General features: G+C 33.6%; 1 protein-coding gene across 1 annotated transcript in view; it reads right to left on the reverse strand.

Moving 5' to 3' along the window:
* Positions 1–23,775, reverse strand: part of EYS (eyes shut homolog) — a 1,768,122-nt gene that overhangs the window by 970,454 nt on the left and 773,893 nt on the right. The window contains 3 exon segments of the mRNA XM_042939126.1: positions 6,024–6,223; positions 19,283–19,361; positions 20,290–20,464. Of these exon segments, the coding sequence (XP_042795060.1) occupies positions 6,024–6,223; positions 19,283–19,361; positions 20,290–20,464 (454 nt within the window).

Here is a 23,775-nt window from a genome sequence, read left to right on the forward strand (position 1 = left end):
CATAGGGGCACCTGTACCCCAATGTTTATAGCGGCACTCTCAACAATAGCCAAATTATGGAAAGAGCCTAAATGTCCATCAACTGATGAATGGATAAAGAAATTGTGGTTTATATACACAATGGAATACTACGTGGCAATGAGAAAAAATGAAATATGGCCTTTTGTAGCAACATGGATGGAACTGGAGAGTGTGATGCTAAGTGAAATAAGCCATACAGAGAAAGACAGATACCATATGTTTTCACTCTTATGTGGATCCTGAGAAACATAACAGAAACCCATGGGGGAGGGGAAGGGAAAAAAAAAAAAAAAAAAAAAGAGGTTAGAGTGGGAGAGAGCCAAAGCATTAGAGACTGTTAAAAACTGAGAACAAATGAGGGTTGATGGGGGGTGGGAGGGAGGGCAGGGTGGGTGATGGGTATTGAGGAGGGCACCTTTTGGGATGAGAACTGGGTGTTGTATGGAAACCAATTTGACAGTAAATTTCATATATTAAAAAATAAAAAAAAAAATAAAAATAAAAAAAAAAAAAAAAAAAAAAAAGAATATGGAGGCAATGACCAAGAAGAGCTGAATTTGGAGGAATTATCAGACTGAGGGGACACTTCCAGCTAAAAAGTTGTGGCAGATGGAAAGAGATGCTGCAACGCCGAAAGTAGAGAACACCAAGGGAAAAATTATGTGGAACAGGATTTCACATATTAAAAACAAAAACAAGTATCTTTTATGCCTCAGTGCTTTGTTTTATAAATTAATTGCTATATTCTTTATAATCTACATAGTGCCAGAGAAAAAGTTATGTATAGTGTTTTTCCTTATTTCTACAGCCCTCTGCCGTGTGATTCTAATTTGGATTTTAGTGTAATTTCAACATAGTTTTTATGGTTTAATAAAACTTGCACACATTAAAATGCTATTAAACTGTTACACATGGTTAATAATACTTATGGACTTCTGAAAGCAGCCATTATTAAACTGAACAAAGTCATTAATGTCTTTAAACTTTGCACCAGAATATAAAGTACAAAAGAGATGTTTAACTGTACCTACACAACAGTCATGGTATCTGACTATATAAGTTTTTTTTCTTTTTTTACCACATGTATATATATATTTTTTGTATTAGTACTCTAATGAAAATTAAAAAAGAAACTCATTGTGTTCTTGAATTGACTTTCCCACCTATCATGACTTTGCAGGAACTGACTGCAAAACTCCCATGCTTTTGCTTTTTTCTCTACATACTAACTAGACCACCAGAGATAATCTCTATAATCTTCTTTATCCCTAAAATTCAATGTGTTAATAAGAAATACCATTTAAGTTTGGACTAGAAATACAAAAATAAATTATTATATTTTCTGCACAAAAGGTTATTTTCATTTCTTTTAAAGTAACAAATAATGCAAAGATTTTGAAAATCTTATCAATTATTAACCATTTTTAATATTTTAAACATTCATAATTATTAACTTAATATGTCTTCATTGGGAAATATAAATGACCTCACTTAGAGTTTGAGTTGTTTAACACATATATTGCTAAAAATAAATTTAGGTATTTGAAATGTCCTATCACTTCTCTAGAAATGATCGGAAGTACGATTATAAAATTGTCTTTAAATTATGATTGAATTACTTCAACATAATATTCCCCGGCACCTAACAGCCCAGTTGTTATTTATCCAAAACTAATCCTAGCTTATTTTGCTTGAAATGGTTAACTGATTTAAATTGTCAATATTCAAAGCAATATTACCTATGTATGTGTCCATTGTAATGAGGAAACTAGCTACATATCACTGGCTTATTCATTTTACCATCTTCCAGGATCACATTCTAAAAGGTCAGACTTTTAGTACATCCTTTCTTTTTTCCTTCATTTTATTTTACATTTAAAGATTCTATCTATGCCTTTCAAAATTTAGCAACTATCAGGAAGATTAAAACGTGAGTATTGGCTATTTCTTTTTTTTTCCTTTAAGTTTTTTATTTATTTAAATCATCTCCATACCCAACGTAGGGCTCAAATGTACAACCCTGAGATCAAAAGTTGCATGCTTTTACCTACTGAGCCATCCAGGTGCCCCAATAGTGGCTATTCTTAGTGTGTTTCATTGTTGTAGTTATAAAATAATCTAAACTAATCAGATGTCTTCATGAGAAGTATCAGCAATGACCAAACTACAAATCTGACACATCTCAGATCTAGAGAAATCCAACATTCAATGTCTAGAGAGTGAAGTGGAGATATTTAAATGGGCCCACACATGCCAAGCAATTTTACCCTGGATGTAAGCCACAATAACACATGTAGTTAAAATAGGCTTTCTCAGGCATGCCTCAGTACATGCTGCTACTCCACTCCTTAAGTGGTAAGTCCTATCATTTAAAACAGTCTTATAGACACAGAAATAAAGAAGAGTCTGGCCCATAGAGGTGGGATATAAAAGTGGTCATAGGAGACATCTGGGTAACAGCAATAAAAATCAATAAACATAAAAATGTTAGTAACTGAGACTTCAAGTCAAGTTAAAGAATTCTAACAAAAAATGAGGCAAGTTATAAAAACTTTGAGAAAAATGAACTCTTCAAATAAATTACTTTGAAAACAGAAAATAATACTATGGTTTGCTAAGTGGGCATTGCATTTACAATGGAAGAAAACAGCTACTTAAAAAGTGCATATCCGGGGCGCCTGGGTGGCGCAGTCGGTTAAGCGTCCGACTTCAGCCAGGTCACGATCTCGCGGTCCGTGAGTTCGAGCCCCGCGTCAGGCTCTGGGCTGATGGCTCGGAGCCTGGAGCCTGTTTCCGATTCTGTGTCTCCCTCTCTCTCTGCCCCTCCCCCGTTCATGCTCTGTCTCTCTCTGTCCCAAAAATAAATAAAAAACGTTGAAAAAAAAATTAAAAAAAAAAGTGCATATCCATTGAAATGTAAGAGAAAATAATATTATCCTAAGGAAAAATTTCATAAAACCAGATAAAAATGGTTGAGAAGTAGACAAATTTAGAGGGAATTTTTAAAAAGAAATAAAAATAGAAAAAAGAATAAAATGCCTGACAGAGTTTAAAGGTTGTGATTGCAGTATGTAAGCATTATTAGTACCCAAAGAAGAATGCAGAATGAATGAACCAGTATTAATGCCGAAAAGAATAATAACAGAATAATAAAATTTTCCAGACATGAAGAAATAAATAAGAAAAATATATAACATCACATATTCTGGTTAAATGCTTCAATGTCAAAGATAAAAGGGAAGGGAATTAAATTATAAAGTATCTACGTGCCAGTCACTGAGTATTTTACACATCGTTTTTAATTAAAGAAATTAAAAATCATGTATCAGCTTTTATGAAGCAAGTGAATCAATTGCATTCATAAAACATAATGTTCATGAGAATAGGCCATTCTCTTGTTTATTTTCTACAATGATGGAAATGAAAGCAAAATAACAACATTAACTACATAATCCTCAAACAATAATAAGGTCTAAAAATTTGTACTTCTCCAAGTTCTAATTCATATGTTAAGCTAAGAACACAACAAAATATCTTAGGTTTTCAGTTTCAAATTTCCGAGTTTGTCATATAGGATAAGTTTTTAATCAGAAGAAAATTAGTTTTCTCAAAATCATTAGGAAACCAATAGTATAGAATATTCTATAGATCATTAAAGGCTGAAATCTTTTACTAACAAAATGACATCAAAAAGAAGACTTCAGGATAAGTGTCATGAAGGTGGAAATTTATAGGCTTTGACTTTTTCCCCATTTAAAATCAAACAAAATTTAGAAAGCTGATTAACTAATAAACCATCAATGAGAACACAAATATTAACACTGATTTGTGTAGACACTGAAGGAAAATGAACATAACAAAGACAATGACAAAAATTTTACCACATTTCTAAGAGTATGCTTTTTTGATTTAACTTGAAGAATGGAAAAAAAATGGGATCTAACAGTAGGTTTGATACAGTTTTTTAAATAAAGAAAGATAATTATTTTATTATGGTTTAAATATATCACAGATTAATCCTTAACCCACAAACAAATCTATGATTCAATTTGCAAAACAGTCTCTCCCATGAGTTTTCTTTTTAAATAAATGGCTTGATCATTGTGCTAACTTGGCACCAACATCTTTGGCTACTCACAGTCACTGTGCAAATCCCCTAAAAACTGAAATTCCCAAGGCATTTAATTACCATTCACAGACTTTCAGGAGCTTACAGGAATGTTGAATCAGCAGGGAAGTTTGAAGACAGACAACTCTTATTTAAATGCAATTTGGGGGTGCATGGGTGGCTCAGTCATTAAGCATCCCTCTTGATCTCAGCTCAAGTTTTGATCTCAGAGTCTTGAGTTCAAGCCCTGTGTTTTTTAAGTGGAGTCTACTTAAAAAAAATGTAATTTGAATAACCTTGCAACTGTAATGGCTGCCTATGTCCCTGGGAGATAAGCTAGGAAAAGAAGCAGGCCTCTTCAGTCTAGATTCCACTGACTTCATGCTTTAAGAAAGGTCAGTGTAACTAGCCCATGGATAACATCTCCTAAATGGAACATTTGTAGCATAGCTTGTATAGTGCTTGAATTAGCAAGGTTATAAAAATATACATTTTAGTTTTAGGTTCACTTATTTCTATTTTTTTTTTTATTGAACAGAATGAGTTTCCATGACTCGGACCTTCATTTGTAACATTGTATTAATTGGAAGTAAATGTTGAACTTACTGTTGTTGACTTCATCCAGGCACTGATTAGGTTCAATCAGAGGATCCTTACAGTGCTCAAGTGATCATTTTTATAATGATATTTTAGAAAATTACAATTCTATTGGAAACATCTTTACTTTCTGTACTTTATCAAACTACCAGTGTAAAATAAGCAAAATTCATGCTAAAAATACGATACAAAACAGAGACAACACACACAACCACACTATAAATAAAAATGGCATGTTAGGTCATATGTAATAAAGAATAACAGTGTCATAATAATAACTGAACACTGTATGTATATGTTAAATGAAACAATAATAATCTTGGGTTTATGTAAAACAATCACCTATGTGTACTTCATTAGAGATATGCCCTAAATAAGATAATACAGCAGAGATCAAAATAAATAAAAGTGCAAAAACACACTGTAGATATTGAACAAAGAAAATATGGTGGTGTCAATAATAAACATAATGCAGAATATATTAATATTTTTTTAAATAACTGATAAAATATAAAAATAATAGATATACTTTACTATTAAATAACTATGCACCAAAATAAACATGTTCAACCTTCCCAAAATTTAAGATATTTAGAAGAAATACAGTTGTTCACAGATTTTAACTTAATATCAAGCTCTCAAAAATCAAAATGAAATAGAAGAGGTAAACTATTTTTTAAATATGTGGGTTCAATTATATTTTACAAATAGAACAGGTAATGGCTAACTTCTCAAAATAAAAACCATTTATATATTATGTAATCATAAAAAACAAAGGTAATGGAAATTATCTCCTAAGAATTTTTAAAAGATACTTTAAATAGTAGTTGGTTCAAAAATACAGTGACACATTAATTTATTTTTATAAATCTTAGCACATAAAAATTTTTTATCAATTGTTAAGATCTTAGAATTGTAAGTACAGCAGGAGGACTAATGAATCTTTGTAATAAGTCTATTATAAATATGAACTATCTAGGTGTCATTCATGTAGTGTAATATTTAAGAAAAGAAACAATTCAATTCTGGGAAGGATAGGGGATATGAAACAATTATAAAATGAGAGATAATAAACTTTAGAAGTCCAACATGGAATTTATATGAGTATATAGTATTTTGAAAAATATGAAAGTAAATGCTTCCTTAGAATTGTTGATTTAAATTTGTGATTTCATTTTTTTAAGATGAAAACGTACTCAAAAACTTAGTATTTATATTTCAGCGTGCATCACTCTTATGATGTTTATATGCTTTCCTAAATATATGTTTAGTTAATTGTGTGTAAATAAATACTGACCTGCAGTAAAACATGTGTCCAGGTCCATCAACACAAATACTTCCATTAAGACAGAGGACCAAATTCAGTTCAGGCTCAGCACAACCATCAATATGTATTTCACAATATGCACGAATGTATCCACTCAGGCAAATGCAAGTAAAGTCATCGACTGATTTCTGACAGAAGTCTTCATTTATAGAAAGGTTTGATGTACAGTTCTAAATTAAGAAATAAAGAATCAAATTTGATTATTAGTGATAAGACTAAACATTTTATTAAACTTATTTTATTTAAATATTTGTAAGAAATCAATATGCAAGATTATCTGATATTCCATTCCTCTAGAAACTGAAATATGTTTTTGGTAATAAATGATTTTCGTTTTTTATCACCAGAAATGTCCCATTATTGATTTTTCAGAAAAAAAAACCAACTTTATTAAACTTTGCTAAAACATGTGCCATGGCAGTGAATACCTACCCTCCTGCACACCCAAATAATGATGCTAAAACAAATTTCCTATGTATATAATATCAGGAATTCACTGACCCTTAGTATACATGCCAGCTTGCCTGGAACAGCCCTAGATTAATTCTGCTGTCTTAGGGTGATTAATAGTGCCTTTATTAACTCTCAAAGGAATCCTGGGTTTGAACACATACTTAGAACAGACAATTCACAATGGACTTACATCTACAAAACAAGGCATCTTTAATATCTGCTTTTATTCCATTCATAGTTGTTTTCCCCCCCAAATTGTTTTAATATGTATATTACTTTTTCAGACTTATTAAGGTATAATTGACCAAAAAAAAAAAAAAAACCCTGCACTATATTTAAAGTGTACAGCATAATGATTTCATATACATACACATCGTGAAATGATTCCCACCACTGAGTTAATTCACACACCTATCACTGCACATATTCACCTTTCTTCTTCTTGAGAGTAGAGGGAGTGAGAACACTGAAGTTCTACTCTCTTAGCAAATTTTAATTGTAGAGTAGTGTTATTAATATAGTCACCATGTTATATATTAGATCACCATAATCTGTTCAACTTATAGCTGAAAGTGATTTCCCAGCATTTTCTATTTCTCCTATGCCCTACCCTCTGGCAATCAATTATTCTATTCTCTGTCTCTGTAAGCCCAGCCTTTAAAAAAAATTTTTTTTTTTAGATTTTTTAACAAGAGAACCCATGTAGTACAGTATTGGTCTTTTAGTTTGGCTTATTTGCCTTAGCATACTGTCCTCCAAGTTTATCAATGTTTTTGGAAATGGTAGAATTTCCTTCCTTTTAAGACTCAATAATATTTCATTGTATATACAGACACCACATTTTCTTTATCCAATCATCTATTGATGAACACAGTTTGTTTCCATACCTTGATTATTGTGAATAATGATGCAGTAAACATGGAACTACAGATATCTTTACAAGGTGATGGTTTAATTTCTTTCATCTATTTACCCAGAAGTGTGATTACCGGATCATGATGGTTATATTTTTAATTTCTTGAGGAACCTCCATAGTGTTTTCCATAGTGACTCTACCAGTTTACATAGCTATCAGCAGCATAAAGGGTTCCCTTTTTTCCACATCCTTGCCAATATCTGTTATCTCCTATGTTTTTGCTAATAGACCTAATAGGTTGGGACAATTATCTCATTGCAGTTTTGATTTACATTTCCCTGATCAGTGATGTTGAGCACCTTTTCATATATCTACTGTCCATTTGTACAGCATCATTGCAGAAATGTCTCTTCAAGTCTTTTGCTCATTTTTTAAATTGGATTATTTGGGGTTTTTGTTTGTTTGCTTTGCTTTGTTTTGCTATTAAGTTGTATGAATTCTCTATATATTTTGGATACTAATCCCTTATTATATATGTGGTTTGTGAATATTTTCTCCCACTCCATAGGTAGTTGTTAATTTTGTTAATGGTTTCCTTTGCCGTGCAGAAGCTTTTTCAGTTTTATGTAGTCCCACTTGTTTATTTTTGATTTTGTTGCATTTGCTTTGGGTGTCAACTCTAAAAAAAAAATGATTGCTAAGATCAAATATCAAGGGATTTACCAGCTATGTCTTCTAGGAGTTTTAAGGTTTTAGGTCTTACTTTCAAATCTTTAACCCATTTTGAATTGTTTCTGTGATGGTGTAAGACAGGAGTCCAGTTATTATTTTGCATGAGGCTATCAGTTTTCCAAATACCAGTGTTTGAAGGGACTATCCTCTCCTCATGTGCATTCTTGGCTCCTTTGTCATAAATTAATTGACCATATTTACATAGATTTATTTCTGGGCTCTTTACTGTGTTCCATTGATCTGTGTTTCTGTTTTTATGCCAAACCATGCTACTTTGATTACTATAGCTTTGAATATAATTTAAAATTAGGAAGTTTAATGCCTCCAGCCTTGTTCTCCTTTCTCAAGATTGCTTTGGCTATTTGGAGTCTTTTGTGGTTCCATACAAATGTTAGGTTTGTTTTTTTATTTCTTTGAAAAACCATTTGGAATTTTGATAAGCATGGTATTAAATCTATAAATTGTTTTTGATACTACAGACATTATAACAATATTAATTCTTCCAATCCAAGAATAGGAAATATCTTCTCTTTTTTTCTTTTTTTTCCCTATACCTTCTTGAATGTCTTGCATCAATGTTTTATAGTGTTCAGTGTATGGGCACACTGGTTAAATTTATATTAAATTTATGTTTCACCTCCTTCGTAGTTAAATTTAGTATTTTATTCATTTTGGTATTATTATAAATGGGGTTTCTTTCTTATTTTCTCTTTCTGATAGTTCATTGTTTGTGTATAGAAATGGAAATAATTTTGGAGGGTGCCTGGGTGGCTCAGTAGGTTAAGTGTCTGGCTCTTGATTTCAGCTCAGGTCAGGATCTCATGGTTCGTGAATTCAGGCTCTGCATCAGGCTCTGTGCTGACAATGCAGAGCATGCTTGGGATTCTAAGTCTCTCTCTCTCTCTCTCTCTCTGACCCTCCCCTAGTCACAGTTGCCCTTTGTCTCTCTCTCAAAATAAATAAACGTTAAAAAAATTAATAAATGCAACTAACTTTTGTATTTTGTCTATTTTAGAGCATGGCATATCCATGTTAACAACTTAACTGTGAATGCATACAAAAGCTCTAGATTTATGCATTCTTAAAATTCGGGATGTTAGGGTGGGGTCCAACCCATAACTTCTCAAAGAGAAGATGGAAGTTAGGGATTTCTTCTTCTTGTATGGCAGTGTGCAGGAGTGGGATTTATGGTGAGAGTGTGTCTCAGCCTTTCCTACCAATTTCAGTGTGGGTATTTTCTCAGTTGCTCAATGTGTGGTAGTTTCTGAATTTCTCTCAAGGGGACTTGCTCTGTGCATAGCTGTACATTCAGTGCAGCCAGGGCAGGAGGGAAATTCAGGCACCTCATATGCCGCCATCCTGGTCCAGATCTTATTGTGTATCCAATCATAATCTTTTAATTAGCCAATTTTCCCATGCATTTGCCCAAATTTGTGTCTGGCATTTCTGCATCCTATAATTCTAGAAGTACAGACAGAGGCTTTGTGGAACCTGTAAAATATCTGTCTCTTACTTTTTAAGCATTGGAATATTGTTATACTTTTATGCTACTTTTAGCCACCTATTAAATAAATGGTATTTTATTTATTGTAGGTACATTTATGCATAAAATGGTGACAATTTCATCCACTTCATACAGGTTCCTGTGAGAATTAAATAAAATAGTAAATATAAGGTAATTAGCACTGTTATTGGAACATAACAGCTGTTCAGTAAATGTTATATTCTTTCCCTTTATATACTGAAGGCCACAGGCCTTGTCAGCCTCTATTTCAGTCATTTGGCACTTCCCTACAACAGTAAATCAGATTTTGTTGGTATATTAATGTCTACCATATCATGCTATATGCTTCTTAAGTTTACATTTTAGATATTATACATGTGCCTATATTCTGGAAAGCAAAAAGCATGGTGCTTTAAATATGGTATGTCATCATTTTTCAAGGTAATGTTAACTCTGAAAATATTGGCACCTATAATTCTGAGAAATAATTTCTGGAACTTTGTGACATCATTAGTAAAACATTTTTATGTACTCTTAATATGTTGTCTACACATAATTTCTTTTAAAAAATTTTTTAATGTTTATTTATTTTTGAGAAAGAGCGAGACAGAGTGTGAGTGACGGAGGGGCAGAGAGACAGGGAGACAGAATCTTATGCAGGTCGTAGGCTCTGAGTTGTCAGCACAAAACCCGAGGTGGGACTCGAACTCACAAACCATGAGATCATGACCTGAGCTGAAGCTGGATGTTCAACTGACTGAGCCATCCAGGTGCCCCCAGGATTTCTTAATGAATATACAGAAATATGAATCATTTGCACTCAGGAATCTAAGTTACTACATCTTCAAACATAGACATAGAACTATGGTACACAAGAAGCTAGAGCATAGGCAAACATGTGATATTTCTTTAATATTTTACTCTGAAAATGGGTATTTTCTAGAACTACCATTAGTTAGACATTTATGCTTAGAAACATTTAGTGACTTTTAAAAAATGTTAACATAACAATAAAATTCACACTGAAAAGGCTAATGGAAACCATTGCATTCATATCATTTATCAAATGGAAAATTAAGGATGTCAAAATCACTAGAGAATTTAATTAGTATCCCTTTCAATAAGAAATGGATTGTGCCCTTGATTATAAAACTCAAGTCATGCTTGGAACTCAGATGGTGATCTTTTACACTTGCCCAAGTGATAGAGATAAATGCATGACTTTATACGTGAATGCCATTTGGATATTTGTTCCACCTGTGCTGAAAATGTAAACTCCTTAAGGATAACTGAGGGCACTTAGTAGACTTTGTAAAGGTACTGCAGTTATTTTCATGGAATGTAAATGCAGAATTCCACAGGGGATAACATGGAAACAACATGTTTCCTTCTTAGTCCTACAGCTGGGTATATATAGAATGATTTAATAGAAAGCATTACATAAACTAATTGAATTATATCTCCCATGGGAAGAAAACGATCATTTTTAGACTGCCAAAAGTTCTGTCTCTAGGGTTAACAAGAATCTTTTACCAAATTAATTAGCAGGCTTAATGGAAATACAAAAGCAATTTCTTTTCAGAAAAAGAAATCAAATATTCATTTATAATTCTTAATCTTTCCTGGTGCAAAACTTAAGGCAGATGCCTTTCCTTCTGTTCATCATAATTTATATTATTTTGCTATACTCTATTTAAATATAATAAAATGATTGCCAAGAAGAATTGACTAATTTAATTTCAGAAAATGAGAAAAGTAAAAGGTTGGGGTATTTAGAGAAAGAAAACAAAGCTAAGAGTGATGTTGCAGATCAGGGCAATCTGGACAATTAAGCTATACCCCAATACTATGTTCATTCAACTTGCATTCAAAACACCATGCCAGGAAATGTACAGAAGTGTAGCAGTAACAGAACAGTGATGTATTCATTATGGACTGCTTAGCCAGAGCAAACTACCAGATTGGCTAGTAAATGTGTCAATTATCTCTCTGATAGTTGTGTTCCATCTGAGTTGTATAGTTTAGATGCAGAAGTTGTTCTGTGATCTCTGAACTTCCCAGAAGAACAGAAAGTTTTTACTTGAGATCATCTTTATCATAGTATTTCTCTCATAGAATCATATGTTTTCTTTTTTTTACACTGCTGTTTTTAAGGTAGTGGACTACTTTCTTCAAATAAGATCTTGGAGAAACAATATATTAAACAGATAATCATGAAACTGTTCTATCTGAAGAATGGAAAAAGAACAAGGTACCCATTGCAGCCTTAACTTATCTGATGCAAAGACTTATTGAAAGTCACAGAATTTCTCAAATTGTGTGTAGCTCTGAATAAAAACTACTAATGTAGTCTACTGTTCCTAAGACTTAAGTTGACAATGAATACTCAGTAGCTTGTTAAATTGAAGATTTAAACTCAAAAGATTTGGTGTGAGGCCTGAGTTTTTCCATCTCTAACAAACTCTTAGGTGATTCTGATGCTAATAGACCATGGACCAAACACTGAGTAGAAAAAATCTAGTCCAAAAATTTTATTTTATTTTCAAAAATGAAACAAGCCCAAAAGTGTTACTGACTTCACCAATGTCCTATAGCAAGATGATGTCAGAATAAAATCTCACTGACACAAAATGCCTTGAATTCCAACTTAGAGCTCATTATACCACCAAGCTTTGGTTTCTCTCTCAGAGGAATCTCTTGGCCGAGAAATATGACAATGTATATGGTAAAGACTAAATATCTCTAAATATCTCTAAAATTTACTTCCAATATAGTTTTGAATATGGGACTAAAGCAGTTAATAGGAAGAAGATTTTGATTCCCAATTAATCTGATTTATGATATTTTGATGTAAAGAAAATGCATTTTTAATTTTTTATTTCAATAAATTAAACAAGATTATCAAATACCAAAATTGGGATATTTGTAGTAAATATTTTCTCTTTTGAAAAATAGTTTCCTGGAAACTGTGTTTCTGATAGTAATTCCAGGAAAGAGAGCCACTGCAAAACCACTGTCTCAGAAGCAGCCTGAAATACACAAATGAATCAAATATGGAAAAGTACATCAGGGCTGAATGATGAACATCAATGAAGAATGTCAAAATTCTTTAAAAGTAACGTAGAGTTCTAAAGACATTTAAAAAAGCTAACACTTTAATATATACTATTTCCTCAGGTAAACAAAGGGATGTTGCATAAGAAACCTAAACGTGGGAGTTCCTGGGCGGTTCAGTCAGTTGAGTGCCCAATTCTTGATTTCAGCTCAGGTCATGATCCCAGGGTCATAGGATTGAGCCACACATTGGGCTCCATGCTGAGCATGGAGTCTGTTTAAGATTCTCACTTTCTCTCTGCCCCTCTGTCCAGCTTGTGTTCTCTCTCTCTTAAAAAAAAAAAGAAGAGAAGAAAGAAGAAAGAATAAGAAGAAGGAGGAGGAGGAGATGGAGGAGGAGAAAACAATCTAAAGACATAAAGTATATATTCAAAATCTTGGAAGTATATTGTGCTATAACTTGGAAAAATGAGGGGTTAAGCATGGGCAAGTAATGCAAAAGATTGAGAGCACTTTGAATATATTATTAAGGAATCTGTAACATTATAAGGGACATAGGGTTGGTGTTGGTGGCCAAGACAGGTTGGGAAAGGAAGTACAACTCCTTTTGCCCACTGGTTTGTTCTGATTCAGGTTTGGGCTCACTCTTGCATTAGGGATAATGGAAATCTGCTTCTATTTTGGAAATTCAAGACTCATGAAACAAGAAAAATGATGGAACAGATAGAGAAAATATGTGAGAAAAATATGTAGGAAAAGATTCCTAAAAAACAAACAAATACGGTGGGAAAGGAATAGCCTTTAGTGACAAATACATTTGTCACTAACCACCACATCCTATACCCTGAGGCCAAAAGGAAATACACACACACACACACACACACACACACACACACACACACAAATGACAGAGTTTTAAAAGTAATAATAAGTATTTCCTGCAATGAAATTGAGTAATATTAACTCACACTTTTTCATCTAATATAGATAATTTTTAGAAAATGTTTATTATTTATTTATTTTGAGAGAGAGCAAGATGGAGAGAAAGGGAGAGAGAGAGAGTGAGGAGGGAAGACATTCTCAAGCAGGCTCCACTCTTGTTAGCTCAGAGCCTGACGTGGGATTCCATCTCACAGACTGTGAGATCATGACCTGAGCCGAAATCAAGAGTCCGGCGCTCGGGGCGCCTGGGTGGCTCAGTCGGTTGAGCGTCCGACTTCAGCCCGGGTCACGATCTCGCGGTCCGTGAGTTCGAGCCCCGCGTCGGGCTCTGGGCTGATGGCTCAGAGCCTGGAGCCTGCTTCCGATTCTGTGTCTCCCTCTCTCTCTGCCCCTCCCCCATTCATGCTCTATCTCTCTCTGTCTCAAAAATAAATAAACGTTAAAAAAAAATTAAAAAAAAAAAAAAAAAAGAGTCCGGCGCTCAACCAACTAAGTCACCCAGGCGCCCCTAATATAGATAATTTTTAAGAGTAATACACTTAAAATAAATCTCCATCCAGAAAGTACTGATTAAATAAATATGGTACCTCCATACACTAGGATATTAATAAGAATAAAGTAGAACTATGTATGTTAATGTAGAATTATCTGCAGTGATAAAGTGAGAAACCAAGGTATCCTGAGTGTGTGACAAATATTACCATTTATGAGATCTATTTTATTTTAAAGATGTTTTTAATCAAAGGACATAGATATTCCTTGCAACGACCTCTGGGAAATAGGAGACATTTGGGGCAAGATTACAACTCAAACTTTACCCTGAAAAGCATTCTGATGGATCAATCATTTAATTGCAAATAAAAAGGAAATAAGAAAAATAGTAGAACTTTTTGAATAAGTCCTTGTTGAACTTGTAACAAATCATAGAACCTTTAGAAAGTATATCAGTAAATGTAAAAATTTTGAATGTCAGAATCCACTACATACTAATTGAACATTGACAACAAAAAAGTCAATGTACATAATGTATATGATAGATAAAGGTAAATAATCTTATTATATAAGAAGCCCCTTATGAAAATTTCAGCTTATATTCAAACATACACACAATCACACCCACACACACACACACACACACGCACACGCACACGCACACACACAGTTATTTTCTTTAATCATTTTTCTATTTAAAGAACTTCCTTTAGTCCTTCTTTTGAATTAGATCTGCTCATGATAAATTCTTAGCTTTCCTTCAGCTGAGAATGTCTTGATTCCTTCTTTTATTTTATAATCATATTTTATGGTTTCCCATTTTAGTACTTTTCTTACATATTTATAATTTGGTATTTAAAAAAAAATTCTCCCTTGTAGCAGTTATCTTTCTCAGCCCCAATATCTGCTTTCTATATCTCCCCACTCTCTGTTCTTTTCTGTGAGTGTGTGTATGTGTACCCAGAGTTGAGTTAATTACATTTGTCACTAACTACAACATCCTATACCCAATCATGGATTTGCTTTTATTGTAGAATTAATTCTAATGTTGTAAAGCCTGCCTCAAATTGTCAGATTTACAAAAACAAAAACAAAAACAGAACAAAAGAACTTGGCTTATGGTTTTCCCCACTAATTCTAACATAAACTTTTCCTTCTCATTTTCCAAAGAGCTTCAGTATAACACTCTGCCCCATACTGACCTAGAATGTTCTTTTCAATGAGTACTGCCCATGTTTCTCTACTGCTCTGGTCTCTAGCCTAGAAAGACGGACTCGGACATCAATCCATGAACGCCCATTAGAGGCTATTATCTGGGCATTACAACATAGAGGAAGTTACAATAAATAGGTAAAGATACACATTTATATCTATACAGATATCTCCAAATGGAGCTGATGAGTAGGAGGTATGCCTGAAAATTATTTCATCTCCATTTCTCATATATATAAATTATCCAACATTTGCAAAATGAATGACAAAATTATATTTAGAGTGTACTTAATGTATTATTTAAAAAGACACTAAAAAAACTCTGTTGAACTGCAATAATTAATATAAATGACAGCATGAAATTTTATTTATTTATTTTTTAAGTTTATTTATTTTGAGAGACAGAGAGAGAGAGAGAGAGAGAGAGAACAAGCAGGGGAGGGGCAGAGGGAGAAGGAGAGAGAGGATCCCAAGCACTGTCAGTGCAAAGCCTGATGTGGGCTCGAACTCACAAACTGTGAGGTCATGACCTGAGCCAAAATAGAGTCACACACTTAACCGACTGAGCCACCCAGGCACCCCAACAGCATGAAATTTAAAAAAGCAGAACAGAATAAATAGTCCTAAAACTGACCCATACATAGGAACTTAGTGCATGAAAAATGAGGCAACCTAAATCAATAGAGAAATAACAGATCCTTTGATAAAAATTATTAGAAAATTGGGTCGCCTGGGTGTCTCAGTCAGTTGTTTCTCACCCTTGATTTCAGCTCAGGTCATGATCTCATGGCTCAAGAGATCAAGTCCTGCAGTTGGGCTCCATGCTGACAGCACAGATCCTGCTTAGGATTCTCTCTCTCTCTCACTCTCTGTCCCTACCTCAATCTATTTCTCTCTCAAAATGAATAAACATTAAAAAAATCTCTTGGAAAATTATTTGTCCTACTTTTTATCAATCATAATAATATATTCACTGTGAATTAAAGTGCTAAAAGTGTTATTAATCCTAAAATTGTACTGGATGAGAATATAAGAAAATAATTTAAATATTGCTGTATGAAAAGACTTTCTAAGGAGAGATGCAAAGCCCAGTGTCATAAAGAAAAAAGTAAAAATAAAATATAAAAATCTCACAATTTACAAGTCTTATAAAGTAAAAGTAGCTAAGCTCTAGACAAGATTTGTGATTTTGCAGAACCCAGTGGATTTTACCCATAATTTGGAATAATATATACAAACCAAAAAGGAGAAAGCAAGAAATAAAAAAAAAATACTATTCATCAAAGGCTCTGAATAGACAAGGCACAAAGAGATACAAACAGCAAATAATCTTATGGAAAGGTGCTTAATCTTGATAATAACCTAGGAAAACAATAAAAACAATGCATGTCACATTTTCCTCATCAAATTAGTAAACAAAGAAAATGATTTTATTTACTAGGATCTAGGGAAGTTGGCATGTTCATAGTCTCATTAAATAAGTGAAATTCTTCAACACTTATTAAAAGGAATGAGTCAGGCTCTTTCCACCATCTTTCCACGGCACCATAATGGGGCTCATGAATGTCATGGCAGATGCTCTCAAGAGCATTAACAATGCTGAAAAGAGAGGCAAATGCCAGGTTTTTAATAGCCCATGCTCCAAAGTCATCGTCTGCTTTCTAACTATAATGAAGAAGCATGATCACATGGATGAATTTGAAATCATCGATGATCAAAGAACTGGGAAAATTGTTGTGAACCTCACAGGCAGGTTAAACATGTATGGAGTGATCAGCCCCATATTTGAGGTACAACTCAAAGATCTAGAAAAATGGCTGGCAGAATAATCTGCTCCTGTCCTGCCAGTTTGGTTTCATTGTACTGACAACCTCAACTGGTATCATGGACCATAACAACCTCAACTGGTATCATGGACCATAAAGAAGCATGATGAAAACACACAGGAGGGAAAATCCTTACCCCATAAAATAAACTTACCCCAAATCACAGACCTGACAAGTGGAGGCAGAATTCAAAGATAGCTTTAAGGTACCAAAATCAATGCCTTTTAACTATCCCTTGTTGTTCTGTATGACTTACATAGTTCAAGCTTCTCAGTTCCTAGCAAACCGTAAAAACACATAAGCTTTATATGGGTCTTACTAATTCAACTTTGATCCTTTTTCTAGGAATGTAGTACATATGTGCAGATAAAATGCCTCAATGGACAATAAATCAATAAGTAAGTAAGTAAATAAATAAATAAATAAATGAAAGGAATGAGTCATGGCTCTATGTATTATGGTGCAATGGTTCCTAAAATACACTAAGTGAAGCAAAAAGTCACTAAATAAGGAGGATAACGAATCCGGTCTCTTGTTAAAATAAAAATATTAGGAAGAAAATCTAGGTAGAATTAGGAAGAAGTATATAGGTAGAATTTAAGAATGGTTCTCATAATATTGTATGTATGTGTATACGAATATATATAAATTTGTATACAAAGAAAATATTTATTTATTTATTTATGTATTTAATTCTGAAAAGAATGCCACATTTATACTATCAAAAGAGGGTTTTAGAGATTGCCGTAGGCAATATGTGTAAAGAAGATAGATGCCTTGGCCATTCTCCACCAAGGAACTTACTAGTTACAACATTTCCTTTTCCATATCAAGTATGGCTTCACTATCTAGAATAAATCAATGTAATATCAATAAATAAGTTTTAAAAAATAATGTGTCAGAAAATGTGCTAATTATTTTACATGTATTATCTAATTGAATCCTCACAACAACCCAAGACAGTGTTACTAAAATTACCCTCATTGAATAGTTAAAATATGATTTCAGAATATAAATAATTTATCCAAGAACACACAGCGGGTAGCAAGTAAACAGCAAAATAATGGCTCAATCTTGTTTCTCCTTAATGTATTTAACCACCCCATCACTCCCTCTGAAAGGACTGTTTACTGTGTACCTATCATGTCACATGTGCATTATCGCATCAATGACTTTGTGATGTAGGAGCTATTGTAGCTATATTTTACTGATAAGGGAAAGAGACAAAGGATTTAAATAAAATATCCATAGTCTCCCAATATTAGAGGCTCTTTTTAGTCCTTTTACTTCCTTTCTTTACTATGTCAGACAGAAAAGATTTGGAAGAATGTCCCATTATTCAGGAAGGCTCACAAGTTTCTCATCTACCAAATATGATCCTAAACTTCAGGTAACCGACATTTCTCAATAAATGAGGCATAAAATACCATGACTCAATCACATCACAGATTTCTGAAAACTGGTAAACAGATCTTGAGAGTGTTACAGGTATTGGTGTTCTTTACCTGTACCACCTCTTGGCACATACATCCATTATTTACTTTCTTCTTGTGATATCTGGATCAATTTAAACTCCTCTCATCCTTAGACATCCACAGACACCTGTGAGTCTCAAGACCAGAATGGGGAAGGTAGAGGGCAAAGCACAAGCCTTTTGAGGCTTCTTTTGACAATGACCACTTTCAGGAAGTAATTATTACTATTTTCTAAAATTTTTAATGTTTATTTATTTTTGAGAGAGAGAGAGACAGAGCACGAGTGGGGGAGGGGCAGAGAGAGCCAGAGACAGAATCTGAAGCAGGCTCAAGGCTCTGAGCTGTCAGAACAGAGCCCGATGCAGGGTTCCAACTTGCAAGCTGCGAGATCATGACCTGAGTTGAAATCAGATGCTTAACCAGCTAAGTCCCCCAGGGGCACCCCAGGACTTAATTATTGAGGGATCCAGATTGTAGAAATTGATGATAACAAGAGATAGAGGAGGAAAACTGAACAGAAGCTGTGATTTTTCATTCTGTTTAGAACAATGTAGAAATTCCAAAGGAGAAAATTGAAAGAGCAGTTAAATCTTTAATAACTGTTCATTAATTTGAAACCCATAGCAAGTAGTTTGGTTTTTATTTTAAATTACTTTAGATTTAATAAAAATTATGAAACTTACATTAATCTTGATCTCACATCTTGAGCTAGTCCATTCTGTAACACATGAACATTGATATTCAATAATGAGATCTATGCATCTGAAACACAGAATTAAATTTTTAAATAATTAAGAAAATAAAGTCTAATTTCAAGGGAGTTTCACCATTTAAAGTTTTTCTTTTCTAGTTACTGTAAAAAAATACATTCCCATAAGCAACAGAAGGCAGAGTCTGTTCCTGGTTTCTTATCCTTCAAGGTGACTGGACTGAGAGAACGGATCAATTTTAATTTTTGCCGTCTTCCCCATGGCAATGTAAAGAAAGAGCAGTTTCAAAGATAAACAGTATGTCTAGAGTTCATGTAGGGAACTGAAGTCAGCTATGGCCAAACTGCATTGCAATGAGCTACCCATCCTCATCCTCTCTTCCCTGTTTACAAGGTCAGTGGCAGGACTAGAAAAGAGAAATATTGCTGCAGAGGCAGTCTGGTGCATCTATGAGCCATTCTTCTTTGCCACATGCATCTCCTAGAAATATCCAGGGTCTGAGTTTGCATAAACTAATATTCTATCCATGAGCAGAATGGTCACTATACAATTCCATAATGTCAAACAATACCTTACATGCACATAGGGATGAAAGAACCAGTCTACTTAGGGACATTTTAAATACTAAGTGTGTGGCATTATCCCTTCACAGAGCAAATAATAGAATGTCTCATCATCTTACCTTCTACTTCTATTACTGAAAGCAGTTACCTTTAAGTATATTAAAGTCCAATTAACCCACATTTATTGAAAATTACTTTATGCTAATGAGCAGAAGTAAAAGAAGGGCAGAGATAATGTATCAGTACACTGCATTAAGTAAAACAGGCAGCATCTGTCATCTTAACTGTGCTTAGCTCTTGTTTTATGAAAGAGCGTAATTAAAATTATCTTTATCAACTTTCCCTTGACATTAAGTCTTAAATATTGTGAGTTAAATTTACTTTCGGATTTAATAATAGAAAAATAAAAATAGCAACCTTCCATGTAGACAAGGATTTGAGAGGCAATCATTTGCATTTGCTTCACAGTGTGTTCCAGAAAAGCTACTCTTGCAGTCACAGGTACAATGATTGATGCCGTCAGTGCCAGCTCTATAATGGAGACAGGGCTTTGATAGACCTTCATCTATATTTACTTCATTACAATTGATGCCTACAACAGAAGAGACAAGACAAAACATGAGACCATTTAAATGCAAAACTCAAAAGTTTGTTCCTTATGGTAAATGTCACCAAGAAACGAAGACTCCGTCTCCATAAAGGTAATTTGACACATTGTAGCAAAGGAAAAACATTTTTCAAGGTTAAACATGTTTAGAGGTCTATGAACTTGCACACTACTAATTTAATGTAAATGAGAAAAACAAAGCACAAGCTGTCACTGTAAATAGTAATCATAGTTTTTTTTTTAATAATGATTCTTGACAGTTTAACATTTCTTACCAACACAAGTTAAGAAAGAGCTTGAATTTTTCTAAATTTGGTCTTGGTGAATCTGTTAATGGACTGTCTGAGATTTCTAAATGCAACCTAATTTTGGTGAAATATCTAGTGTTTTCAAAGGCCAAGTTTTAAATATTTATTAAGCACCTACCATGAGTTACCTCTGTGATCAACTAGGGGCACCAAACAAAAAAAAAAAAAGGAAAAAAAAAACACAACAAAACAAGAAAAGAGAGTGACCCTGTTAATCCAGAAACGTGATGTCAGAGGCAATATTTATAACTAGAAAACATCTGGAGAACAACATAAACAAAGCTTAATGGAAAGCTAGATTCTATTTTAGGTTTTACGTGTGAGAGATACTAGGAGAAAGTAGAGAGACAAGGTGAAAATGGTTGGAATAATCTTTTAGTCATTGTGTCCATCCCTACTGAGCACCTAGCTACCATTGATTGAGCACTTGTTGATGCATCAGGCCCTGCGCTGAAGCTTTTACACATATTACCTCAGTTAATGGTCATCTAACCAGGAGGCAGATATCATTAACTCTAGCTCACTGGTGAGTAAACAAGGGTTTGGAGAGTTTTAATAATGTTTTCAAGTCACACAGGCCATAACAGTAGACTGAGATTCAAATCAGTCTCCTGGAATTATGCTTGTGATCATTAGTTTAAATGGACAATTCTGCAACTACTATGATACGTGCATAAGCTACTGTGCTGAGTAATACAATAGACACTGTTAAAAACAAGACAATAGACCCCAAATAGAGTCATGTCACCAAACCAAGACTTAATTACAGTTTCAGCTCTCCTAGAAAAGGAATCTTAAACCAGTCAGTCAGGAATCACCTGATCGGCACTAGTTAGGTAGTCTGCCTGAAAGACCTCTGTCATGCCCTAATGAGTGCAATAATCAACCTGCTTTCCTGCCTAGAATAACTTCCTAGTTTCTGCTCCCTTTAGGCCATAAAAGTCTTTCATTTTGTACAGCTCCTCTGCTCCATTCTATGTATTAAATGGATGCTGCCCATTTGAATCACTTTTGGGGCAAAGTAGCTCTCAAAATTTTTAATATGCCTCAGTTTATCTTTTAACAGTTCCAATTAAAATTGTCTCTAATATCCAGAAACATAATATTTAGCTGAGAATAAAGATAAGCTTATTAAACACGTAGTTATCATAATGCTTATAAACAGATAGTTGTAAATAAGCTAGCTGGAAATAAAGAGAAGGTTATAAGTAAATAAGTTTATTACAATGAAGAGAATAATAATAATAATAATAATAATAATAATAATAATAATAAATAACTGATACTTGGAGAACTTACTTTGTGCCAGGTACTGTTGAGAACTTATATAGATCAACTCATTTAAACTATAATAATTTTTTGACATGGAAATTGGTCTTCCCACTTTAGAGAATAAGAAAATAAAGCGCAAGATCTCACAGCTAGTAAATGGCAGAGTGCCTGCTGTTAGCCACTATGTTATACCATCACACCACATCTTAATATGCAACAGTATGGTGTCTGTCCTAATGAGAGAGGAAACTGAGTGCTTTGGGAATTTAAGAAATGAAGTAATTGAGTCCATGTCTGAAAAAGAGGATCAAGAAAGCTTTGATGTTTGTGGAGAAAAGGCATCTGAGAAAATTCAGATAGTTTGAAAGCGTACATTCTAGGTGAGTTAGATATCTCAGCATTTGTTTGCATATCAGGAAAAAAGTTGACTATTGGTAGATAGGCAGCCATTTCACAAAGTGATATCATCACTTAACTTTACTATATATCTATATCTATATCTATATCTATATCTATATCTATATCTATATAATAGTAGAATTATCTATTCAAGTTATCTAATCATATATATCTATATACATATCTATATATATGGCATATATACCATATATAGAAGATTGTCAGTTTTCAAGTCAAAATTCTATTACATAGTGGTTACTTTTTTTTTTTATCATAAATGTTATTACCTATATAGAACTTTGGATATTAATGATGTTATAAAAATAATGTGTGTAAATTGGTCAAATCTGCAGCCATATTTAAAAGGACTATAAAAACTTAGGTTCAGAATATGGATTACATAAGCATTATAGAGCACATTAGGTTATTAATAATAAAACCAAAAACAGATTGGACCCCCTTTCTTAAATCTCAGTGGCTCATGTCACACAGCTCCATGACCAAGGGGAGCATACCCACTTTACATTATCTTCATTCTGGGCCCCAGGTTAATGGAACATCTCCTACCTGGGACATTGTCATCATCGTGGGACAGGGAAAAGGCACTTGGCAAACACATACTGGTTCTTAAATCTCCCACCTACATTTCATTTGCCAAGTCACATGAGAAACCCTATCGTAAGTGGAATAGGCATTAGCGGTCTTCCACAATGGAAAAGAACAGATATTTATAACAATAGTAATTTTAGTGAAGACACATTAGTCATTGATTAGGACATCACAGGTTTATTGAGATGATCAAGTAAAACTATGTATTTAAAACAACTAGTCCAGGGCCTGATACATATTTAACACAAAATAAATATCATTTTCTTGGCAAAAAATCACAACTACATTGTATAAAACAAGTGATTTGGTGTTTCCAGAGGTATCTTTCTAATTAACATGACAAGTAAAAAGTGTCTCTGTAGGACTATGTAGAATATTGGCAGAATCAGTGACAAAAATTTCAGTTAAAAAGAGATGTTCAATTCACCAGAAAAGTGTGGCGCAAGGGGTAAAATGATAAAAGGGAATTTGGCAGGATGCATCTAGCACTATTTAGAGCAGGAGACTTGATAGAAGATACTACTCTCTGCTGTTGAATTATTCTCTGTAGAGAGGGCAAGTATGTCTCAAATTCAGTTTAGCAACATCATCAACATCATCTTAGGAATTTTTCATTCCCCTACTGTTTTATTTAGCAATTATAGTATTAATTTGACTTCCTAAGTAACTTCCAGAGAGAATAAGAATGTAATGATTAGCTGACTTGGA

Source organism: Panthera leo, chromosome B2 (assembly GCF_018350215.1).
Source record: "Panthera leo isolate Ple1 chromosome B2, P.leo_Ple1_pat1.1, whole genome shotgun sequence".
Taxonomy (NCBI): Eukaryota; Metazoa; Chordata; class Mammalia; order Carnivora; family Felidae; genus Panthera; species Panthera leo.